The 19,732-nt window shown below is 53.5% G+C and overlaps 1 protein-coding gene across 3 annotated transcripts in view; it reads right to left on the bottom strand.

Moving 5' to 3' along the window:
* IGDCC3 (immunoglobulin superfamily DCC subclass member 3) overlaps positions 1 to 19,350 on the bottom strand; it is a 42,623-nt gene extending 23,273 nt beyond the window's left edge. For all 3 annotated transcript variants that reach the window (XM_039220326.1, XM_039220333.1, XM_039220337.1), the window contains exons 1-2: positions 19,017 to 19,350; positions 15,567 to 15,872 (exon numbers count right to left, since the gene is read on the bottom strand). In XM_039220326.1, coding sequence (XP_039076257.1) covers positions 15,567 to 15,872; positions 19,017 to 19,122 — 412 coding nt within the window. In that variant the 5' untranslated portion in view covers positions 19,123 to 19,350. The remainder of the gene's footprint in view (positions 1 to 15,566; positions 15,873 to 19,016) is intronic.
* Between the last annotated feature and the right edge of the window lie 382 nt (positions 19,351 to 19,732).

Raw genomic sequence — 19,732 nt, 5'->3', positions numbered from 1 at the left:
CTGCCTAAGGCTCTAGAACTAAGCTTGCTAGGCATCACAGCACCTGTTGCTGTTGAACTACTCCCTGCTTAGGCCAACCTGCCTAGTTAGTTGATCTGCCTGGTTAATTGGTTTAGAGAACTCCAAAACAAAACAAGAAGATAAAGCAGAGCTGCTGTGGATGGGGTCAATGTGGGAGGCCTGAAGCCCCACCAATCTGCCCCCCTCTTTCCCCATCTCTAGCCCCTGTGCTCCCTCCACAGACCCAGGGACTCTAAGGAATGATGCTTCAAGTCCCCTGAAGTAGAGGAAAAAAGGACTTATCCAAGGAAACAAAAGGCAGTTAATACCAGTTAACTTACTGGAATTTAAATAAAAACATGAAAGGAAAAAAAAGGTAGTTAGCAGATCAAAGATCATTCTAATGCTATACAGGCCACTAGCTTCATTTTAAAAGACTAAAATGACCATTCAAACTGAAACTACAAATATAATTATCCCTATATGTGTGCCTTTATGGTTTGCCCAGATTTCAGCCAGAGTGCCTGAATGCCTAATCCCCAGGGAAATTATACTTTGGAAAATGATCCACTATTCAAAAAGCAAGGAGAGCCTCCAGGCCCAAATTAGACACTCAATACTTTTAACTGAAAAAGTGCTTTTGAAGGAAGCCTATTTCTCTTCACATCTCTTCTTTCCCCAAACCGAACACGGTAAGCAACTTTAAAAATAACCCTCCATGGGTGAGAATTCTGATAGAAAGATAATGAGTATAACAATGACAGTGTGCCTTTTCCCCTTTATCCATTCTCTTATCCATTCACACATGTGAATATTCACAGGGGGCTCTGTTATCATGGTTGTGACTTTTCAAGATAACAGGAAGGTTGGCATGTACGTGCAGGGAGAGCTCTTCCAAAGGGGATGCACAGGAAGCCGGATAGCAGAGGGATGCCAGTTAGCAGGAAGCCTGGCCTGGCCTGGCCAGTTAGCTCTTTTGGGGGTGAGGCCACTCATCTGGCATCCTAGGACTTCCTCCAGCTTGCCTGGGAGGGTGTCCCACCCTCAGGTGACCAAGGACTGAGTACCCAGTACCGGAGCCACCTCCCCTGTGGTGGCAAGACTGAGGTGTGAACTTGCCAGGCCAACAGCACCTGGGGCTCAGTCAAATCTCTCACTTGCCCTAGGTGGCCAGCGGTGGGACCTTGGAAGTTGAATATTTCAAGGAAGGGAACAGAAGAGGGAGATAGGGGTGCCACCCTTTAAGACCAGTAAAGGGTGGGATGGGAGACACAGGACACAGACGCAGACATGACCACTCTCAGCTCCTGACAATAGGGACTCAGAAGCTAGTGGAGAATGGCTTAGGCAAACCTGCGCCTTTAGGCCCTGGTGGAATAATCTCTGATTCAACTTTATCTGTCCTCCTCCAACCCAGGTTGTTGGGTCCCAGAGGATAAGTGACTCCCAGCAAGCACAGGAAGGTCCTCCTAGTCTCCCATTTCTTGTGGGACCCATGGCTCCCCAGTCTTTCACCCTCTTCAGGCACCAACTCTAGGCCAAGCACTAAGGATGCACAAAGGAGCTAATCCCCCCCCCCCAAGAGTTTGCAGACCAGTGGGAGGGACAAACTATATACTCACTGTCCCAGAATGGACTGTGTCTCCTAATTTCCCCCACCTCCAAACACAAAGCTGGGCATACAGCCCCATGAATGCTTCTTCAATTGATGTACTAAATACCGCATTGTTTTATTTCAGGAAAGTCTTGATCCCATCCATGATTCATTTGCTAGCTTGCTTGCAATGATCTTGATTTTTGTCACAGTTTGATGGGAAAATGACTGATTTGAGCAGCAAAACCAGAAACAGGAGAGCAGGAATATCAAATAGGCTCAATCGTGAGGCTTATTCTATGTGATATTACTGGTGATCTGACATAATGGAATCAAGCATATTCTAATCCAATCTGCGAGGAAGACTAAATTAGGGCTTCTCTAAGGTGCTTGAGGTTTGAAATACAATTTTAAGGAACTTCAAAAATTAGGGTGAAAGGAATCCTTGCAGAAAAGTGGGGGACATTCCATATAAGCGAGAATGTAAGGGGCAAAACAGTAACCCAAAAAGGGGATGTGAGGAAAAAACAGACCAGATGTGAAGATGGCAGAAAAAGATCTGAGGATTGTTTATCACAAGCCAAATACTGGATTTCAATTTCCTAAAATCCTGGCTCTCAATCAGAGCCCAAAGCCCAGGCCAATCAGCATGTTGAAAAGAACATCAGACCCCTGTGTCCCAGCTCTGTACACCCAGGACTTGGGGCAAAGCCCTCTTTTCTGGGCCTCAGTTTCCATAGCAGTGATACGAGAAACATGGGTGTGAGGCTGGAGAACAGGGGAAAGTTGGGTCGGTGTGAGGGAGCAGCACTGGAGAGCTGGCCCATTACCCATTCCTGTCTACCCTGGGGTGCGAACACCCTCAAGAGCTGACAGGGTACCAAGCACTCATCCCTGTGTTCAAGTCCGTCCTTCTGTATAGAAAAGCTCTGGGACCCTCTCTGCTTCCTTTTCCTCCTCTATAGAACTGGCCCATTTAGGCACCTGGGTGGCTCAGTGGGTTAAGAGTCCGACTTCCACTTAGGCATGATCTTGTGGTTTGTGGGTTCGAGCCCCGCGTCGGGCTCTGTGCTGACTGCCAGCTCAGAGCCTGGAGCCTGTTTCAGATTCTGTGTCTCCCTCTCTCTCTGACCCTCCCTTGCTCATGCTGTCTCTCTCTCCCTCTCAGAAATAAATAAAACATTAAAAAAAAATTTTTTTTTTAAATAAGTTAATAGGGGCACCTGGGTGGCTCAGTCAGTCAGGCATCTGACTTCAGCTCAGGTCATGATTTCACAGTTTGTGGGTTCAAGCCCCGCATCAGGCTCTGTGCTGACACCTCAGAGCCTGGAGCTTGCTTTGGATTCTGTCTCCCTCTCTCTGCCCCTCCCCTGCTCACTCTGTCTCTCGCTCTCTCTTTCTCAAAAATAAATAAACTATATATATATATAGTTTAATATTTATATAACTATATATATAAATAAAAAAATATATATATATATATTTGCCTACAAACTTTTGTCTAGCTCTAGCCCCTTGTCAGAGATTCCTGGTTAAAACCCCAAGACGATGGAGAAGTGGGGGGACCTCCAGACCTCCGCTCTTCTCCACTTTCACACCCCCAGATCAGTTCCAGGCTCCTGGCTGGTAGGGGTGAGTTTCCAAGTTACCAGGTCAAATGCCTCTTCCCACCCTGGTCAGGGCAGCCTATGGGGGTAGTGGTTCCGAGGCCCCGAGTCCTGGAAGCGAGAGCACCCACACACTCACAGACAACGTACGCTCCCACTTGCACATGCACACACGTCTTCACTCACACTCACACAGACACGTCGGGCACTGCCGCCTGCGACTGTGCGGCGCGGGGTTAATTGAATGCACATTGATTCTGCCGCCCGCCCAGCCCGACGTGGGCGAGAAGCTGAGCGCCTCTCGTGACACTGCCCTCGCTCGTCCCAAGGCGAGGCAGGGGGCCGGTCCCTGCGAGCGACCGCGCTCCTCGGGACCTCCGCGGGGTCCGCTCCGCAGTCCTGGGACCTGGGACACCAGCGCGGCCAGGAGCGGTGGGGGGTGGGGAGGAGGGGGAGGGTAGGAGAGGGAGAGAAGGACCAGAGAGCTTTTCTGCCAAACTTTGACCCTGACATTTAAAAATGGAAGAGGCCGAGCCCGGCCCGCCGGGAGCGCGGGAGAGAGGGAGATGGAGGAGAGAGCTGGGGCGAGCGTGGAGAGGGGCACGGAAGGGAAGGGTGGGGAGGAGGGGCGCTGTGCAAGACAAAGTCAAGTCCGTGTCTCCGAACTTTAGAAGTGAGAAGGGGCTTTAGGAATCTTTTAAGCTGGGGCTTGACACACCACCTTCCACCCATGAGGAAACTGAGGCCAAGGAACGGATGGGTCCGAAGTCACACAGGGATGAGTTGAACATTTACAGTTTAAAATCTGGAGGTGAGGTCCAGGAAGAGCACGGAAGTAAGAATGGTGTCTGAGTGGATCCAAGCACCTTCCATGACCCTCAGTCAGTGGGGCTCGAGGTATCCCCTCCAAACCAGTGCACACCAAGCACCTCGTCCTGTGGGGCCCTGTGTTCAGGTCTCCGCCCTCCCTCCTGCCCGTCTGTCTGCCGTGCTGACACCAAAGCCTGAATAAAGGGTGCCTCCGTTGGTGGATGGGGAGGGAGGGCTAGGACCCTACACTCCACAAATGCCTGGATTCTGCCCATTCTCTCCCCTTCAGAGATCAGGCAGGGCAGTCAATGCTCCCTCCCATTTCCCACAAAGACAGACTGAGGCCCACCAGCTTTAAGAGAAGGAAGAAAGCGAGAACCCCGAACCAGTCCTCAGCTCACATCTATCTGCATCTCCCACTGGCTCCAGCTCCTCGAGGGTGCCTGGGGTCTCACCACCGTCCCATGGCAAGAGCGAGTGGAGTTTTATTACAGGTGGGGTCTGGGGACGAATTCTAGGCTGTCCTTGCTTTCTCCCCAGAAAATTGTGCAGAGTCTTTGCAGACACAGTCCCAGGGGGGAAGGGGCTAGGTTGGGAGAGGACATGGAGGCATGCCCATGGCGGGCAGGGCCCCAGGCCAGAGCCCTTCCCCCAGGAGTTATCAGCCTCTCCAGACCAAGAGCCCATAGGCTGGGGTTAGGCACCAGGAACCAGGACTCAGCACGGGTTGCCAGAGAGTTATTATGAGGAAGCACTGAGCACCCCGGGCTGCTGCTGGGTCCCAAGATGATCTGATTTTGTGCTTCCTGGAAGTACCCGTCCTGTTCCCAGCTGTCACCCCAAGACCTGCTCGCCCTGATCCAAGGACCCCAGCAACAACTGTCCCACTCCCCTTGCCTGTAAGGTCCCCTGCACCCTTCCAGTAGGCACAGCCTGCTCCTCCCTGCTGTGCTGCTCAGGTTACCAAGAAGCCTGCCATCCAACCCATTGTTCCTCAGGGCCTGGAGGGCAGGGGCCCAAACACAGACCCCCCTCCTCCAGGCTGGGGTGGGAGCAGATTCTCCCAGCCACCCCAGCAGGCAGGGGACTGCAGCTTTGGTTTGGGGGGTGGGGAGAGGCATGTAACTCCATGAGACTTTAGGCCACCTTGCCCAAGCGAGGGACAGCACAAGGACAATCAGCAGCCTGGCTCCTGGAGGCTGATTAGGGCTCTTCTCTCCTCCTCCTCCCCCCTCCAACAGGACCCCTGGGGAGACGGATCCTTCTCCAGCCACACCAGTTCCTCTCCTGTGATTTGTTCTGAATTTTCAAACAAAGAGTAATTATGACAGATGTGGAGCAATCAGCGTCATTATGCGGAAACAAGAAAGGGAAAGGGAGCTGAGGGGGCCCCACGGGGGAGGGGCACTTGTCTTTCCTCCTCGGGAAGAAGCAACTCCCACCTCCACCGCCAGCAGCCCCAGCACCCTCCCAACTTCCTTTCCCTCCAGGAACCCGTACCCTGCACCCTGCCCCACCTCGAGGGTAGGATGAGACTTTCCCCAGACAATCTGGAGAAACAGAGTCACCCAGCCTAACTGGCCCACCACACTGTGGGCCTTCAGCAGCCTCTGGCGAGGGAGGGGGGCAGGGGGGTAGCCCCTACTTGCCCACCTGGAAGCAGCTCTCACTTCAGCCAAGGCTCAAGGCTGTTCTCTACTCCCAACACTCCTCGCCTCCACCCTGTATGTGCCCCGGTACCCAGCTCTATTTCTAACGGACTGAGCCACCCAGGCACCCCTATACCCAGCTCTATTTCTGAGGCATTAATTCTGATTATGTTCTCAAGGGACTTTAGCCTCCTCTAAGGATCCCCAGGCCATTGAACTTTAGGTCAGACAGACCTGGGTTTAAATCCCAGCTTCCGTACTTACTGTGTGCCCTTGAGCATGATAATTAACCATTCTGGCCTTCTGTTTACTCATCTGTAAAATAGGACTAGTAATACCTATTAATGCAAGTGTTGTGGGAATTAAGTGAATTAATACATAAAGGGCTTAGGACAGCACAGCCCCCATATCACTAGCAATACTTCTACTAGTTAGTTCACCCCAAGTGCCAGCACATAAATAGCCCTCAAATCACTCAGCTCAGCACCCAGTGTGCTTTGGAAACTTGGAGGCCCCTGAAATACACCATGGATGTCAGGAGCCTTCACCCAAGGTTTGCTGGTTAAGGCTCACATCCAGAACTACAGCCTCAGATAAAGCCTGGGGCAGAGCAGGACACAAGAAAAACAGAAATATACATATATGTGTACCAGTTTCCCCTTGGAGAAGAGCATATAAAAAGATCCCTCCCTTCCCCAACCAGAGAGGCACCTGGGAAGGCAAGAGGTATGACGCACCCAAGAGGTTCTCTAACCTGCCGCAGCTGGAAGACTCGCTGCGGCCTTGGGCAGGTTACCTCCTTGGGACTCAGTTTTCAAGTCTGTAAAATGAGAAGGGTGGACTAGATGAGCTCTAAAGCTTGTCTTACTGCTCTGGATGCCTGTGATCCCACTGGAGGCTGGGAAGCCCTCCAAGGCCTAGCCAGGCTGGGAATTTAAGGGTTCTTTTGCTGTAGCCTGCAACTCGGCGAAAGAGCGAGGACTTGGTTCTCTCACGGTGGTCTGCCCCTCCTCTCCATTTAGGTGGTCTGGTCTCCGTCCGCCCACCCTAGGGCCCTGGAGCCTCTTGCGAGTCCCCCCTCACATTCCAATGGCCTTGGGGCAGCAGCCAGACCAGAAAGTCCAGTTCCTGCCCATTATCACTGCTCGCATCTGCACTGCAACCCAACACCAGCATTCCAGAGAGCGGCCTAGGGCTGCCCCCACCACCCACCGTGGTCAGTGTCCGGGTTCAGAGACAGGCCCCAAGCAGGGGCCAGTGTTCTCAGATTCCTCCCAGGGAAGGTCTGCCCCCAGCGGGGCTCTGGCTTGCTAGGGAGGCCATGGACCCTTTCCTCTGGGGTCATCTTTGAACCTCACCCTCTCAGCCTCTCCTCTTCCTATCTCTTTGCCTACTTTTGCTCCCAAAACACAGGGATCTCTCTCCCAGCAGAGCAGAGGATGGTGGACATAGGAATTGCCACAACCGGAGAAAGAGGCAGGAAGAAGGACAGAACAATAGAGAGAGAAGCTAGAAAAAGGACAGGGCAGGAGAAGCAAGGGCTGAGGGGTGATGACAGAGACCCTAAGCGTGGCCTCACGAGAAGGCAGAGGTGGAGGGCAGTTTGTGGGAGAGTGTCAAAGGGCACTGAACCAACATCCAGAGATGAGATAGACAAAAGTGGGCGAGAGAAGCTGGGATGTGAGCCCTTTGCATCCAGTTGTCCTCCCCGGGCCTAAATCAGGTGGCTTGCTGGCTGCCATTAAGCCTAAACTCTCCACTCCCGCCATCTCCCTGGTGTCTGGGGTCTGGCCAAGAGCAGGGTCCGCCTTTGCTCAACCCCCGCCTTCCCACCTTCACTGGTCCCCATATCACGCATCCAGGCACCCCTCCTCAGGAAGTCGCTGGGGCTTCCTCCATCTGTCCTTCCCTTAGATTTGAGGGCAGTCACAAACAGTTATCATTTCTTGGAGCAGGGTGAACAAAGTTGGGGACCTGGGGAACAAGCCCAGAAATCAAAGAGCGGTTCTTCATGGGGGTGTGGAGCAGCACAGGCCATAGGCTCGGATCGCAGCCGGATTGCTGGCACCCACCTAATATTAATTCTTAATAACCCACCTATTAATTCTTAATAAATAAGAATGCGGCGTAGGCTCCCAAGGTGCGATAGCCATAACCACATGCCCATAAGGTAAGCCTCCACCAAAGACCCAGGGCTTGCCTCCCTCTTCTCTCACTTCAGTGGCTGGGTAAGTATCAGCCCTCTCAGGACCTAAAACTCGTCTACTTACTGCCTCTTCCCCTGCACCTGTTCTGTGCACTTGAGCCTTCCAGTCTGGCTGCAGTGCCCAAGGGAAGCAGGATTCCCACAGCAAAGCCCTTGGAGAAGAGATAGACCCCAATCCTGGGCCCCACGCACATCCTTCAGGCATGTACCTGTCTGTCCAGGTATCCACACAGGTCCGTGTAGCAACACACACACACACACACACACACACACACACACACACACACACACACTACTGGTCTCTACATTCCTTGTTGCAACAAGGCAATGGCCAGAGAATCTTTGGGTGCCATAGGTTATTTACACAAGGCAAACACTTTTGGAATCACTTGGTCCAGTTTAAACAAAGACAGAAGCGAGTTCTTTGGTTTTCCATCCTGGGTGCTCTTCTGTTCCATTCTACTTTTTTGAAGGCGGTGTAGAACAGCCTTCAAGCTGTTATGAAAAGTCTCTCTCTCTCTCTCTTACATGGACACACACACACACACACACACACACACGCCTGCAGGGACTCTAGAGAGGAGAGGCAAAGGCAATACAAGAAAGCCAGGAGTGAAAAAGTCCTTTCTCCCTGGGGGTGGGGAGGGGACAGGGGGTTAAGGGGGGGGGGGGCTGGGGGCCTGTTTCATTTGCAGGCTGCAAATGCCTCTCCTATTCACCGGCCCACATTCCCAGCCAAGGCGCCCGGCCACGGACAATGCCGGGAACAGGAACAGAGGAGATTTGCACATTGTGTTCAAGGGGCCAGCTGGCTGCCTGCGACAGTGGAGCCAAGGTGTGGGAACCAGAAGCATTCGACTTCCACATTCAAGTCCTGCGGGTGGGGGTGAGCGGGGCCCTCCCCCCTCAGCTGGGGCCAGGGTGGCTAGGGACAGGGGCCTCATCCAGCCAGGGAATAAAGTCCAAGGCGGGGGACCCCGAGACCCAGGCATGAAGGGTACCAAGCAATTTGGTCTCCGCTTCATGCCCCATCTGGCGAGGAAGAGTCTCAGCTCCTCTAGAGACAAACATGCAGCAGCAACCGCCCCACGATCGTGCCCTGAGTGTGCGATATTTCCCCCGCCGATCCGCCCTGTTCACAAGCTTCTGTTCCTCTGAGCTGTACTATCAATTACAAAGCCAGAAGAGACAGAGAGAGAGAGAGGGAGAAAGCAAAAGAGAAGCGGCAATAGAGACAGAGCTTTGCACCCGGACACCCACATGTTCATTTAGTTTTTACCAAGCTCCACAGGCAGGGGACGTGAGAAATACAAAAGAGAAGCCCTTTAGGAGCTTAAAATCTAGTCGAGGAGACAGATGGAAGATCCAGCCCCCAAACAGTTACTTAACAGTGTAAGCGGAAGGTTGAGGCTCAATGCCACAGAGCGCAAATACTGCCCCCCCTAAGGAGGAGGAAGAAGAAATTACTGTAAGCTAAGTGGTCTTTGGGGAGGGATCAGGTAAGGGACAAACAGGGGCAAGAATAGACTGGGAAAAGGTCCAGCAGAGGCAAATGTATCCCGAGGACTGGCTGGACGGCAAGGAAGCCTTAACACCTTAGAGCAGAGATGAACCGGAGTCCAACCGCTCAATTCTACAATGAGAAAAGCAACCCGCAGAGAGGGTGAGTGACTTGCCCAGAGCCACACAGGACTCCTGGTGTCCGGGCAAGGGCCTTTCCATCATACCTCACAGCTTCTCAGGAGTGTCAGAGGGGGGGTCAGTGTGGAGTACTGACTGGCATGTAAAAGGGCCTGACCTTTATCCTCTGGCATACATACAGGTGGGCACGCTGCCCGGCACGAGAGCAGGCGTAGGCATTGCCATTCATCTACTCATCACGCCTGTGCCATTTCGGCAGCACCTGGTCCTGTTCTATGGGTTGGGCAGATGTGTGTGTTTGAGAGGCAGTGGGGAGGCTTCCTCGGGGCTACCTCAGCTGAGCTACCCTTCAGGGAGGAGAGAAAAGCCAGAAGTGTACAACCTCCAGGTGACACAGGCCTCTGAGGTTACCAGCCACTGTGCCAGAAACCACTTCCCTCCGCAGCCTACTGCCCTCCCCGGAAATACTCCGGGGTCCCCTAAATACACTGGGCCCCACCTCCCCACACACGCTGTACTCCCGAGTAGCTTCAGCCCCCAGTTCTCCCAACACCCCCCTCCAACCTGGCTCCACAGACTATGCCCTGGCCCTTCCCCAGATGCACACAACCGTGGATCTTGCTGCTGAAAGAGGGTTCCAGAATAGCTGGTGAAACCGTTTTCCCTCAGCTTGGTTGAGAATGAATCGGACTTTAGAAGTGGGTACCTGAGGGCCTAGAGAAGTAGGGGACCCACTGGTCTGGAGACAGCAGGAGGCTAGACTTGGACTTTCTCCCTCTTGCCATCCCCCACCGCCTCTTTCTAGGAATCTGGGCTAAACCAGGGGCCTTCCTGGAATCACCACACCTAGATGAGCTTAGAACTTCACATTTCTTCTTCTATTTTTAAAATATTTTTATTTTTAGTAATTTAAACCATTTGTAAATGTACAGTATAGTAGTTGGGGGGGGGGCAGACGATCTGCAGTGGTTTCTATGCTGACAGCAGAAAGTCTGGTTCAGGATCAAATGTATGAACCTCGAAATCATGACCTTGAGTGGAAGTCAGATGCTTAACTGACTGAGCCACCCAGGTGCCCCAGAACTTCTCATTTCTCAGAATCATAATGTTAATATTTAAGGAACATTAAAAATTTTTTTTAACATTTTATTTATTTCTGAGACAGAAAGATAGTGTGAGCAGAGGAGGGTCAGAGAGAGAGGGAGACACAGAATCTGAAACAGGCTCTAGGCTCTGAGCTAGCTGTCAGCACAGAGCCCGATGTGCGGCTCCAACCCACGAACCGTGAGATCATGACCTGAGCCGAAGTGGGCTGCCCAGCCGACTAAGCCACCCAGGCGACCCTATTTAAGGAACATTTTCTAGGTGCTCTGCACTGTGCTAAGTTCTTTTCCCATACTAACACGGGTAATCCTCACAACATTCCTCCTTGGTAAGCACTATTTCTCCCATTTTAAAGACTGTGAGAGGGGGGCACCCAGGTGGCTTAGTCGGTTAAGGGTTGACTCTAGATTTCAGCTCAGGTCACCATCTCATGGTTCGTGGGATCGAGCCCCATGTCGGGCTCTGCACCGACAGTAGGGAGCCTGCTTTGGATTCTCTCTCTCCCTCTCTCTGCCCCTGTCCCTTTACCCCACTCTAAAATTAAAAAAAAAAAAAAGACTCTGAGAGGTTAAGGGGTTCCTGGCTGGCTTAATTGGTAGAGCATGAGACTCTTGATCTCGGGGTCATGAGTTCAACCCCCATGGTGGCTGTAGAGATTTCTAATAAATAAACTTAAAGAAAAGTGGAGTGTAAACAACTTGCATTGGAATTTAAAAAGATAAAAATATATATTATATATATAAAATAAAGACTCCCAGAAGTTAAGAGACTAGCCCAAGTCCATCCAGTTGGGGCACATTTGCTTCCACAGCCCACCCTTACAACCAACGCTGGGCCCTCCCAGTCAGGACAGCCCCAGGCTGGGAAGAAGGCAATGCTGGCTCTTTGAGAACCTGGAGATAGGCTAGACTGAATTCCTAAATGAGTGGTCACTACCTAGCACTAACAATACTACTTAATGATCACTTTCTAGCTGTCAAGCCCTGTGCCAGGGGTTTACATCCATCACCTCATTTAATCCTCCAGCAGCCCTGATAGGCTGATGGGATTGTGACCATTGTGTCAGATGAGGGCACAAAGGCTGGAGAGGGTTAATAAGTCATCAGTGAATGGCAGAGCGGGAGTTCAAACCCAGCCACCCAGGGTGGCCCTGCACCCCAACTATTGTGCCACCCACAGACCTCCTACACCAGTGATCATGACCTGGGGGTGGGCTCTGCTCTAGCACCTTGGACTAGCAGCATCAGTCTGTTTCATCAGGGCTCTTGTTAGAAATGCAGAACCCCAGTCCTTGGCTTAGACCTACTGATTCAAAACATGAATTGCACCACGTTCCCTGGGTACTTCATGGGCACAGTAGGATTTGAGAAGTCCCGGTCTAGATCATATAGATCTTTGCTCCAGTTCTCCAAGGGGCCTGAGACCAGGAAGTACAGGGCAGGGACTGAGGGTGTCTGCCTGAGGGGAGGGGGTGGTGGGTCCCTCAATCATCCCCCCTCCTTGTATCTAGCCCATTTCTCTCTCTCTTATAAAATACTTTATTTTTAAAATATCTCTACACCCAATGTGGGGCTCAAACCCACAACCCTGAAATCAAGAGTTGCATACCCCACGGACTGAGCCAGCCAGGCTCCCCATAGCCCCATCCCTCTTTGGGGTCATCCCGGAAACACAGACCTCAACAGGTGTGAGCCAATGCACATGTTCCCACTGGGTCAGGTGACTCACATGCCTTCCCCAGAGTCCTCCAGAGGGATGGCAGAGGGTCTCACAGGCCAACTCCGCTTCAGCCCACATTCTGAGGTTTGGGAGAATCCCCAGGCCTTCCCAGGAAGGAGTTAAAACAGAGCAAGTTGCACTCTGGTTCCAATAATTCCACTCCCTGGTAGATTTCCCTGGAGTACTTCTTAACTGAATCCCAGTGAGGGAGAAAGCTGGGGGCTGGGAGCAGAGTCAGGCAGCTTGCTTTTGCTGGCAATGTCAGTAAAATCACCTTTAAATGAAGAATACAGTATTGGCTCCCGTTACTGAGCGCCTCCTATGTGCCAGGCAAATCGCGGGGTGTGTTAGTCCTTACAAGCATCCCGTAGAGTAGGATTAAACGCACATTTCACAGGTGAGGAAACTGGGCCCCAGAGAGGTTAACTTGTCCGCAGTCTGTCTCATTATTAACAAATGTCTCAGTTTGCAGCCTCTAAACATAAGCACGTGGAACTTCAGGGCAGGGAACCCAGACATGCTGGACACATGAATACTCTTAGGACCCTGAGCCACTCCCTCCTAAAAACGAGGTATTTGGGGGCGCCTGGGTGGCTCAGTCAGTTAAGTGTCCGACTTCGGCTCAGATCATGATCTCACGGTTCGTGGGTTCGAGCCCCGCGTCGGGCTCCGTGCTGACAGCCAGCTCAGAGCCTGGAGCCTGCTTCACATTCTGTCTCTCCCTCTCTCTCTGACCCTCCCCTGCTCACGCTGCCTCTTTCTCTCTCTCAGAAATAAATAAAACATTAAAAAAAATTTTTTTAAAGGAGGTATTTGGACCCAAAGCACCCAAGGAAGCAGCCTGCAGTGTAGCCGGCCCTGGTCAGGATATCTTTTAATGACAGCATGTGAAACTGCTGGGATGGAAGGCGGGGCATTCATAGCCTCACCTCTGGCCCAAAGCTCAGATGCCCCCGCAGGGCTGGACTGTGTCTGTGAGCAGAGCGCTTAGCATGGCCCCTCCCCATCAGCCCCCTGCCCCCAGCCGGCAAGAGAAGCAGGGGTCTTCAGAGGGCTCCTCACACCTTTCGGCGAGGCACCCTCCCGTGTCACACAACATCTGCAGCGCCTGCAGGCACACGGGCAGGGAGTTATTACCAAAGGAGAAAACTCAGGCAGCTAATCAGCTTTGGAGGTTTCTAGGGACATCAGCTTGTGAAGTGAGAAAAGGAGATCCAGCCACCCGGTTGCTTGGTATCCAAGCATCCCCCCTCCCCCCTGGGTCACAAGTCTTGCGGGGGAGAGGGAGGCTGCATCAGACTGCCAGCGCTCTCGGAGGCAACCCCCCATCTGTCCCCAGGACCCCAAAGGATTAACTAGGCTGACCTCACCCAGCGGCCCTTCCCCCAGCCACTGCCCACAGCTCAGTTTCTCATACTGTGGGAGTTTAAGGAAACCAAACATCTTGAAGGTATTACCATTTATAGAAAAGCACATTTACAATTAGCTATATATAAACACCTGGGATTTATCTCCCAGGATTCTAGGCCAGCAATGCAGGGGCCGGTGTTGACACAAGCCAGAGAGAGTATGGGGGTCATCTCCCTGAGAAGTCTCCTTTCTCTCATGGGCAAATCTCCCCGGGGGCCCCACCCCTGCGTCCACGTCCACGCTTCTCTTCCTCACACCCGGCCATCTGCTCAAGGGCTGCGCCAGCCTTCCCTACACCGCCCAGGGCTGGGGTTGCGGGGTCACTGAGCCAGAAGTGATTCCGTCTCAAGGTGCAGGGCTGCCTCCCAGAGAGCTCCATATGGGGCCTGGATCAGCCTTCTTTAGAACAAAGGGGCATCTTAAACTCAATGAGAGGGCTCCTGCCTCAGAACGGTTCATCACTCACCAGCCATTCCTAGCAACTGTGCAAATGCCCTCAGAGCCAGGAAGAAACTCAGCCGTCAGCCAGGGAAGAGGCAGCATGCCACAGGCGCTCAGCGGGAGGGGGTCGGGTTCAGGCTGCCTGGACCGCAGTCCGGCTACTCTGCCTACTGCAGTGTCACGGAATCCCTCTAAGTCTCAGTGTGGTCGTCTGTAAAAGAAGGGCAAGCACTGCCCATCCCCCTGGGTCATGACGATGACTGAACGAGATGATTCATGTAAAAACATTTAGGCAGGGAGCCCAGGACACAGCAAGCGCTTGCTAAGTGTTAACTAGAATGATTACCAACACCTTTAAGGTGTTGCCTCTTTAAGCAGCCTCTTTAGGGGACACCCCCTCCCCTAGACATATAAGGTTCTGGGGCAGAGAACACTTACCACTTGCTAAAACTTTTGCCCTCTCTCAAGGGCAGCAGTTCTCAACCATGACCGCCCCCCCCCGCCCCCGCACAGCCTGCCACTGCCGAGTCCATAGGTAATTCGGTTTAGACACCCACGAGTGTGCACAGATTAAAGTACAACAGAATTTTTGCAGGACAGTTAGTAGACCACAGCCATACTTCATCACAACTGGCGGTCCATCAGTGCAAGCAAAGCACAATCCTCGAATGTAAACACCTTGCCTGGCCTTTTCTCTCTCATTCAAAACACATCCTATAGCAAGTTGCCACAATGTACACTTTAAATCTCTCACAACTCTATTGTTAGTTATACCTCGATAAAGCTGAAATAAAAAAAAAAACCCAACCCAAGTACATTAGCACAAAGGTGAACGGGGAGTGACGTCATCATTGTGATAACTCAAATTCTTCTGCCATGATTTTTGGAAAACAAATTGTGGACAAGCTTCAGAATATCATTACTGGCATAGTGAGTCCTATCCTACCCAAAAGATTTGAAAATCAGCACGTAATTTAAAATGGCATGTAGCCAAATTACCCTTCAAAATTCTCTTAAATCACCCATAAAGTATGACTGTTGTTTCTTTAAACACAAGAATCCCACTCAATGGCCTAGGTGTTCACAGGCATAGGGAAGCTAAGACACACTGACCCAAGAGTTGGATAAGACTCGCCCTCTCTCTCTCCCTCTCCCCACGACAGTGTTTGGCTACACTCTTGTCAAATTACATTCCAGTTAATTAAATGAATATGTGATATAATTCCACCACCACAAATGATTACTATGTTCCTCTCAACTGACCCATGCTAAGAAATTAGTCCTCCACAAGGCTGCAGAAGACAGAACTGCTCCCCGTGCCCCCAACCCCTAGGCGGACCCTGGATACCCAGTCTCAGACAGAACAGTAAAGGGTGACCACTTACTTGCAGCCTGGATTCGAGCCTTCCGGCTGACCACCAGCCCAAAGCGGTTCTGAGCCACACACTCATAGTCACCCTCATCTGAAGGGTTGCCTCCCCGATCCAGCCGGAAGTGATGGATCACCAGGGACCCATTGGCCAGCAAGGTGGAGTGGGTACTCTTGAGCAGCTCCACCCCATTCTTCCTCCAGGTAATCCGCACCGGAGGGGTCCCCTCCACTCTGCAGCCCAGCACTATAGGCTGCCCAGGGACTGCAACATCATCGCTTGGCTCCACAGCAAATGCCAGTTCAGCCGAGTGGCCAAGACCTGTACGGGGCCGGGAAGATGAGAGGAAAAGGAGACATCAGTGTTCAAATGAACAGGCAGGAAGAACTCCATATACAGGTGTTCCAAGTTCTCTGGATCTGTGCACCCACCCCACCTTTCTGTAATGCTAACAGAAATCTATATTATATATAGAACTTATGGGGCACCTGGGTGACAGTCAGTTAAGCATCCAACTTCGGCTCAGGTCATGATCTCACAGTTCGTGGGTTCAAGCCCCGCGTCGGGCTCTGTGCTGACAGCTCAGAGCCTGGAGCCTGCTTCGGATTCTGTGTCTCCCTCTCTCTCTGACCCTCCCCTGCTCATGCTCACTCTCTCTCTCTCTCTCTCTCTCTCAGGAAGAAATAAAAACATTTAAAAAATTTATAGAACTTACTTTATGCCTTATAAAGTGCCGCCTCATGCAGTATTTTACTCAGTAAGCAGACCATCTCAGAGAGAAAGAGAGAGAGAGAGAGAGAGAGAGATTATTTGTATCATTTCCTCTTTTACAGCTAAGAAAACTGATGCCAGAGAGTTACAAATCTGAGATCCAAACAGTAATGACTGACTACAACACAGCTGCTGCCACATTTGTAGTCACTCTGGCTAAATGCTGAAGCCTCACAGACCTGCAGGGTGTGACGTTAGGTCAAGTGTTCAACCTGTCCTAGCCTCCCATTCCTCATCTGTTTAAATCAGGAACATAGGGGGCGCCTGGGTGGCTTAGTCGGTTAAGCGTCCGACTTTCGCTTAGGTCATGATCTTGCGGTTCGTGTGTTCGAGCCCCGTGTCGGGCTCAGTGCTGACTGCCAGCTCAGAGCCTGGAGCCGTTTCAGAGTCTGTGACTCCCTCTCTCTCTGACCCTCCCATGCTCACACTGTCTCTCTCTCTCTCTCTCCTAGACATAAATAAAACATTAAAAAAAAATTAAAAAAATAAATAAATAAATCAGGAACATAGGGGCCCCTGAGTGGCTCAATGGGTTAAGCGGCCAACGCTTGATTTTAGCTCAGGTCACAATCTCACGGGTTCCTGAGATCAAGCCCCACATCGGGCTCTGCACTGACAACAATGGAGCCTGCTTGGGATTCTCTCTGTCCTTCCCCTGCCCCTCAAAAACAAACAAGCCAACAAACAAACAAATACTTAAGAGAAAATAAATCAGGAACATATTGTGGCTTGTATCATAGAGTTGAACAAAATGAACAGACTCAAAGTCACTATGAAAAAGTAGAAGTTCTGGGTGCCTGGGTGCCTCAGTTGGTTAAATATTCAACTCTTGGTTTCTGCTCAGGTCATGATCTCATAGTTTGTGAGTTCAAGCCCCATGCTGGGCTCTGTGCCAACAGTTCAGTCGGCTTGGGATTCAATCTCTCCCTCTCTCCGTGCTCCTCCCTGGCTTCTTCTCTTTAAAATAAATAAATCAACATTTGGTGGCTGTGGGGGAAGAAAAGGTAGATGTTCTAGGGAAAGATACAGTGAGATGGTAATGAATCGTTGCTTATTTTTGCTGGCAAAACCATCTGAGGCCTGGTCTGATGCCTGGCAGGGAGCAGGATGTGTGGGTCCAGCGCTAGGTACAGTCTAGGCTATGGCCCAGCCCGGCAGCCTCTCCCCTAGGATGCTCTGAGTTTGCCTTGTTCTGGCTGTTTTGCCTTGGTCGTAAGGAGAATTGAAGGGATACCAAGCGTCAACTCAGACTCCCCAAATTTCAGGAAGAGGCAGGTTTCTAGAACCTTTACTCTCAACGACCTCACCACTCCTGTAGAAGAAAACAGCTGGAAGAGAAGGGGAAGAAGGTGATCCGGGAATCAGGAGAACCCCGATAGGAAGGACAAGTGCTCCAATCCCAGGCGTGACGCCAAGTCCGCAACTTCTCCAGCGAGCAACTTACCAGACCAGTTACAACCTCCCTCCAGAAGGAATGAACCCACCTGGTCTGAAAGGGCAGCCACAGACCCTTCGTCACATTTCCAGGGAACAAGCGATCCTGGAGCTGGCCCCTCCCCAACAGACCAGAGACCTCCCTGGTTGGGGGAGACGGAAAGTGGGTGGGGAGAAAGATGGAGGGGGGCTGGGGTTACGGACGATTCCCCCAAACACAGGGATGTGTCATATTTTAAGACTTTTGAGGGTTTACACTCCTTCGAACCCCTACGCACCCTCCCCCTGTCCTGCGTTTCAGCGGCCTCAGCCCCCAACCCCACCCCGGTATAGCTGGCTGTTGAGGGATAAAGTTTCTTCTCCTAGATGCGGACGCGATATCCTTCTCCGGAGCTGGGCACAGAGAGAATACTGCCCGGGCGAGTGTCTGCCGAGAATGTGGGGTGGGGGGGGTGGGGGAAGGGACTAGATTTGCACTCCTCTCCCGTGAGATGGGCCCATTACAGCCACAGAGGGACAGGGTGGCGTTGACGGAGCTCGGAGCAGCAACGCGGGCAGATCCCCGAGCCTGGGGACAGGGGCACTCCGCCGGTGCACCCTCCGGGGGAGGGCGGGCACGTGGGTGTCCCCGCCGCTCTCTCCCTCTCAGCCGGCTCCCCTTCCCCTTCCTCGGCTCGCGGGGTCCGTCTTGGGTCTCCCCTCCCCAGGCGCGGCCCTCCCGGACCCCGCTTCCTCCTCTTCCTTGGTCTCCGCTGCGCACACCGGGTGCCAGTCCCAGTTCCAAATCCGGGACGTGCCCTCTCGGACCCGCCTCCGCCCCGCGATCTGCTGCGTTCGGTCTCAACAGCCTTGGGCTACTCTGGTCCACCCTGCTCGCTCCCTCCGACGGGACTCAGCCCCGCGGTGCCCCGTGGCTCCTTTCTCCCTCTCCCCAACTCTGCCCGCCCGCCTAGCCCCTGCTTTGCCGCGCTCCTCACTTCTCGGTCCGGGCTCGCGTCCTGCGGGAGTCCTGGAGCCGCAGCGCAGGCTCTCTCTTCTGGGGCTCCGTCCTCAGCATCCCCCTGCCGGCCTGGCCACCGGCTTCAGTGCCCTCTCCCCCGGCTCCGCCCTGTCCCGCTCGGCTCCCCTTCTCCGGCAAGACCCTCCCGCCCCGAGTCCGCCGGCAGGTCCGCGCGGCTCTAGCCAGGTCCGCCCCTAGCGCCCACCTACACCCTTCTCGCCCTTTCCGGGGCTCGGTCCGCAGCCGCCCGGGGCGCTCACCGTCGCTCGGCGCGGACAGCAGCAGCGGCAGCAGCAGCGGCAGCAGGAGCCGGGGCCGGCGCGGCGCGGGCGGGCTGCGCGGGGGCGCGGCGCGCGGAGCAGCCATGGGGCTCTCGGTCCGCTCGGCTCGGCGACTGGCGGCTCCGGGGCCTCTGGCGGCTCACAGCGTCCCGCGGGGCCGGCTCCGGGGCCGGGGCCGGGGCTCCGGCCGGGGCCGAGCCCGGGCGGCGGCGGGCTGGGGCCACATGCCTGCCTAGGAGCGCCGGGGGCGCAAGGGGAGCGCCGCTTGCGCCATCTTGCACCCACCGCGGTGATCTGTCAGCCTCGCCCGGGGTGCGCGCTCCGCACTCGCACCGCCCGCGCCCGCCCCGCCCTTCTCCCTCCGCCCGCCACCCCCCTTCCCTCCCCTCCCGGTCCCCTCCCCCAGCCCCTCTCCCCGGAGGCCCGGTCTGGGGAACAAAAGAGCCGGCGAGCGCTTTAAGCGGCCGGACATTCCCGGCTGCGCGGCGGACGCGCCCCCTGCGCTTTGAACTGTGGTTGGAGCGGCAGGCGCCGTCCCGGGCTCCTGCCCGGTACCCCCTGCCCGCGGGCCAGCCCCGGACTTGGGGAGCTGGGGAAGTGGAGACTCAGCAGACTGTCAAGTGGGTCCGGGCTCCGGAGAAGCACTCAAAAAGCCATGGGATTTGCTCTGACCCCACTCTTTCTGCTGCGCCCTC

Source organism: Hyaena hyaena, unplaced genomic scaffold, assembly GCF_003009895.1.
Source record: "Hyaena hyaena isolate Hyena2069 unplaced genomic scaffold, ASM300989v1 scaffold_15, whole genome shotgun sequence".
NCBI lineage: Eukaryota > Metazoa > Chordata > Mammalia > Carnivora > Hyaenidae > Hyaena > Hyaena hyaena.
Note: the sequence above shows the minus strand (reverse complement) of the source record. Positions and strands in the feature narration are given on the sequence as shown.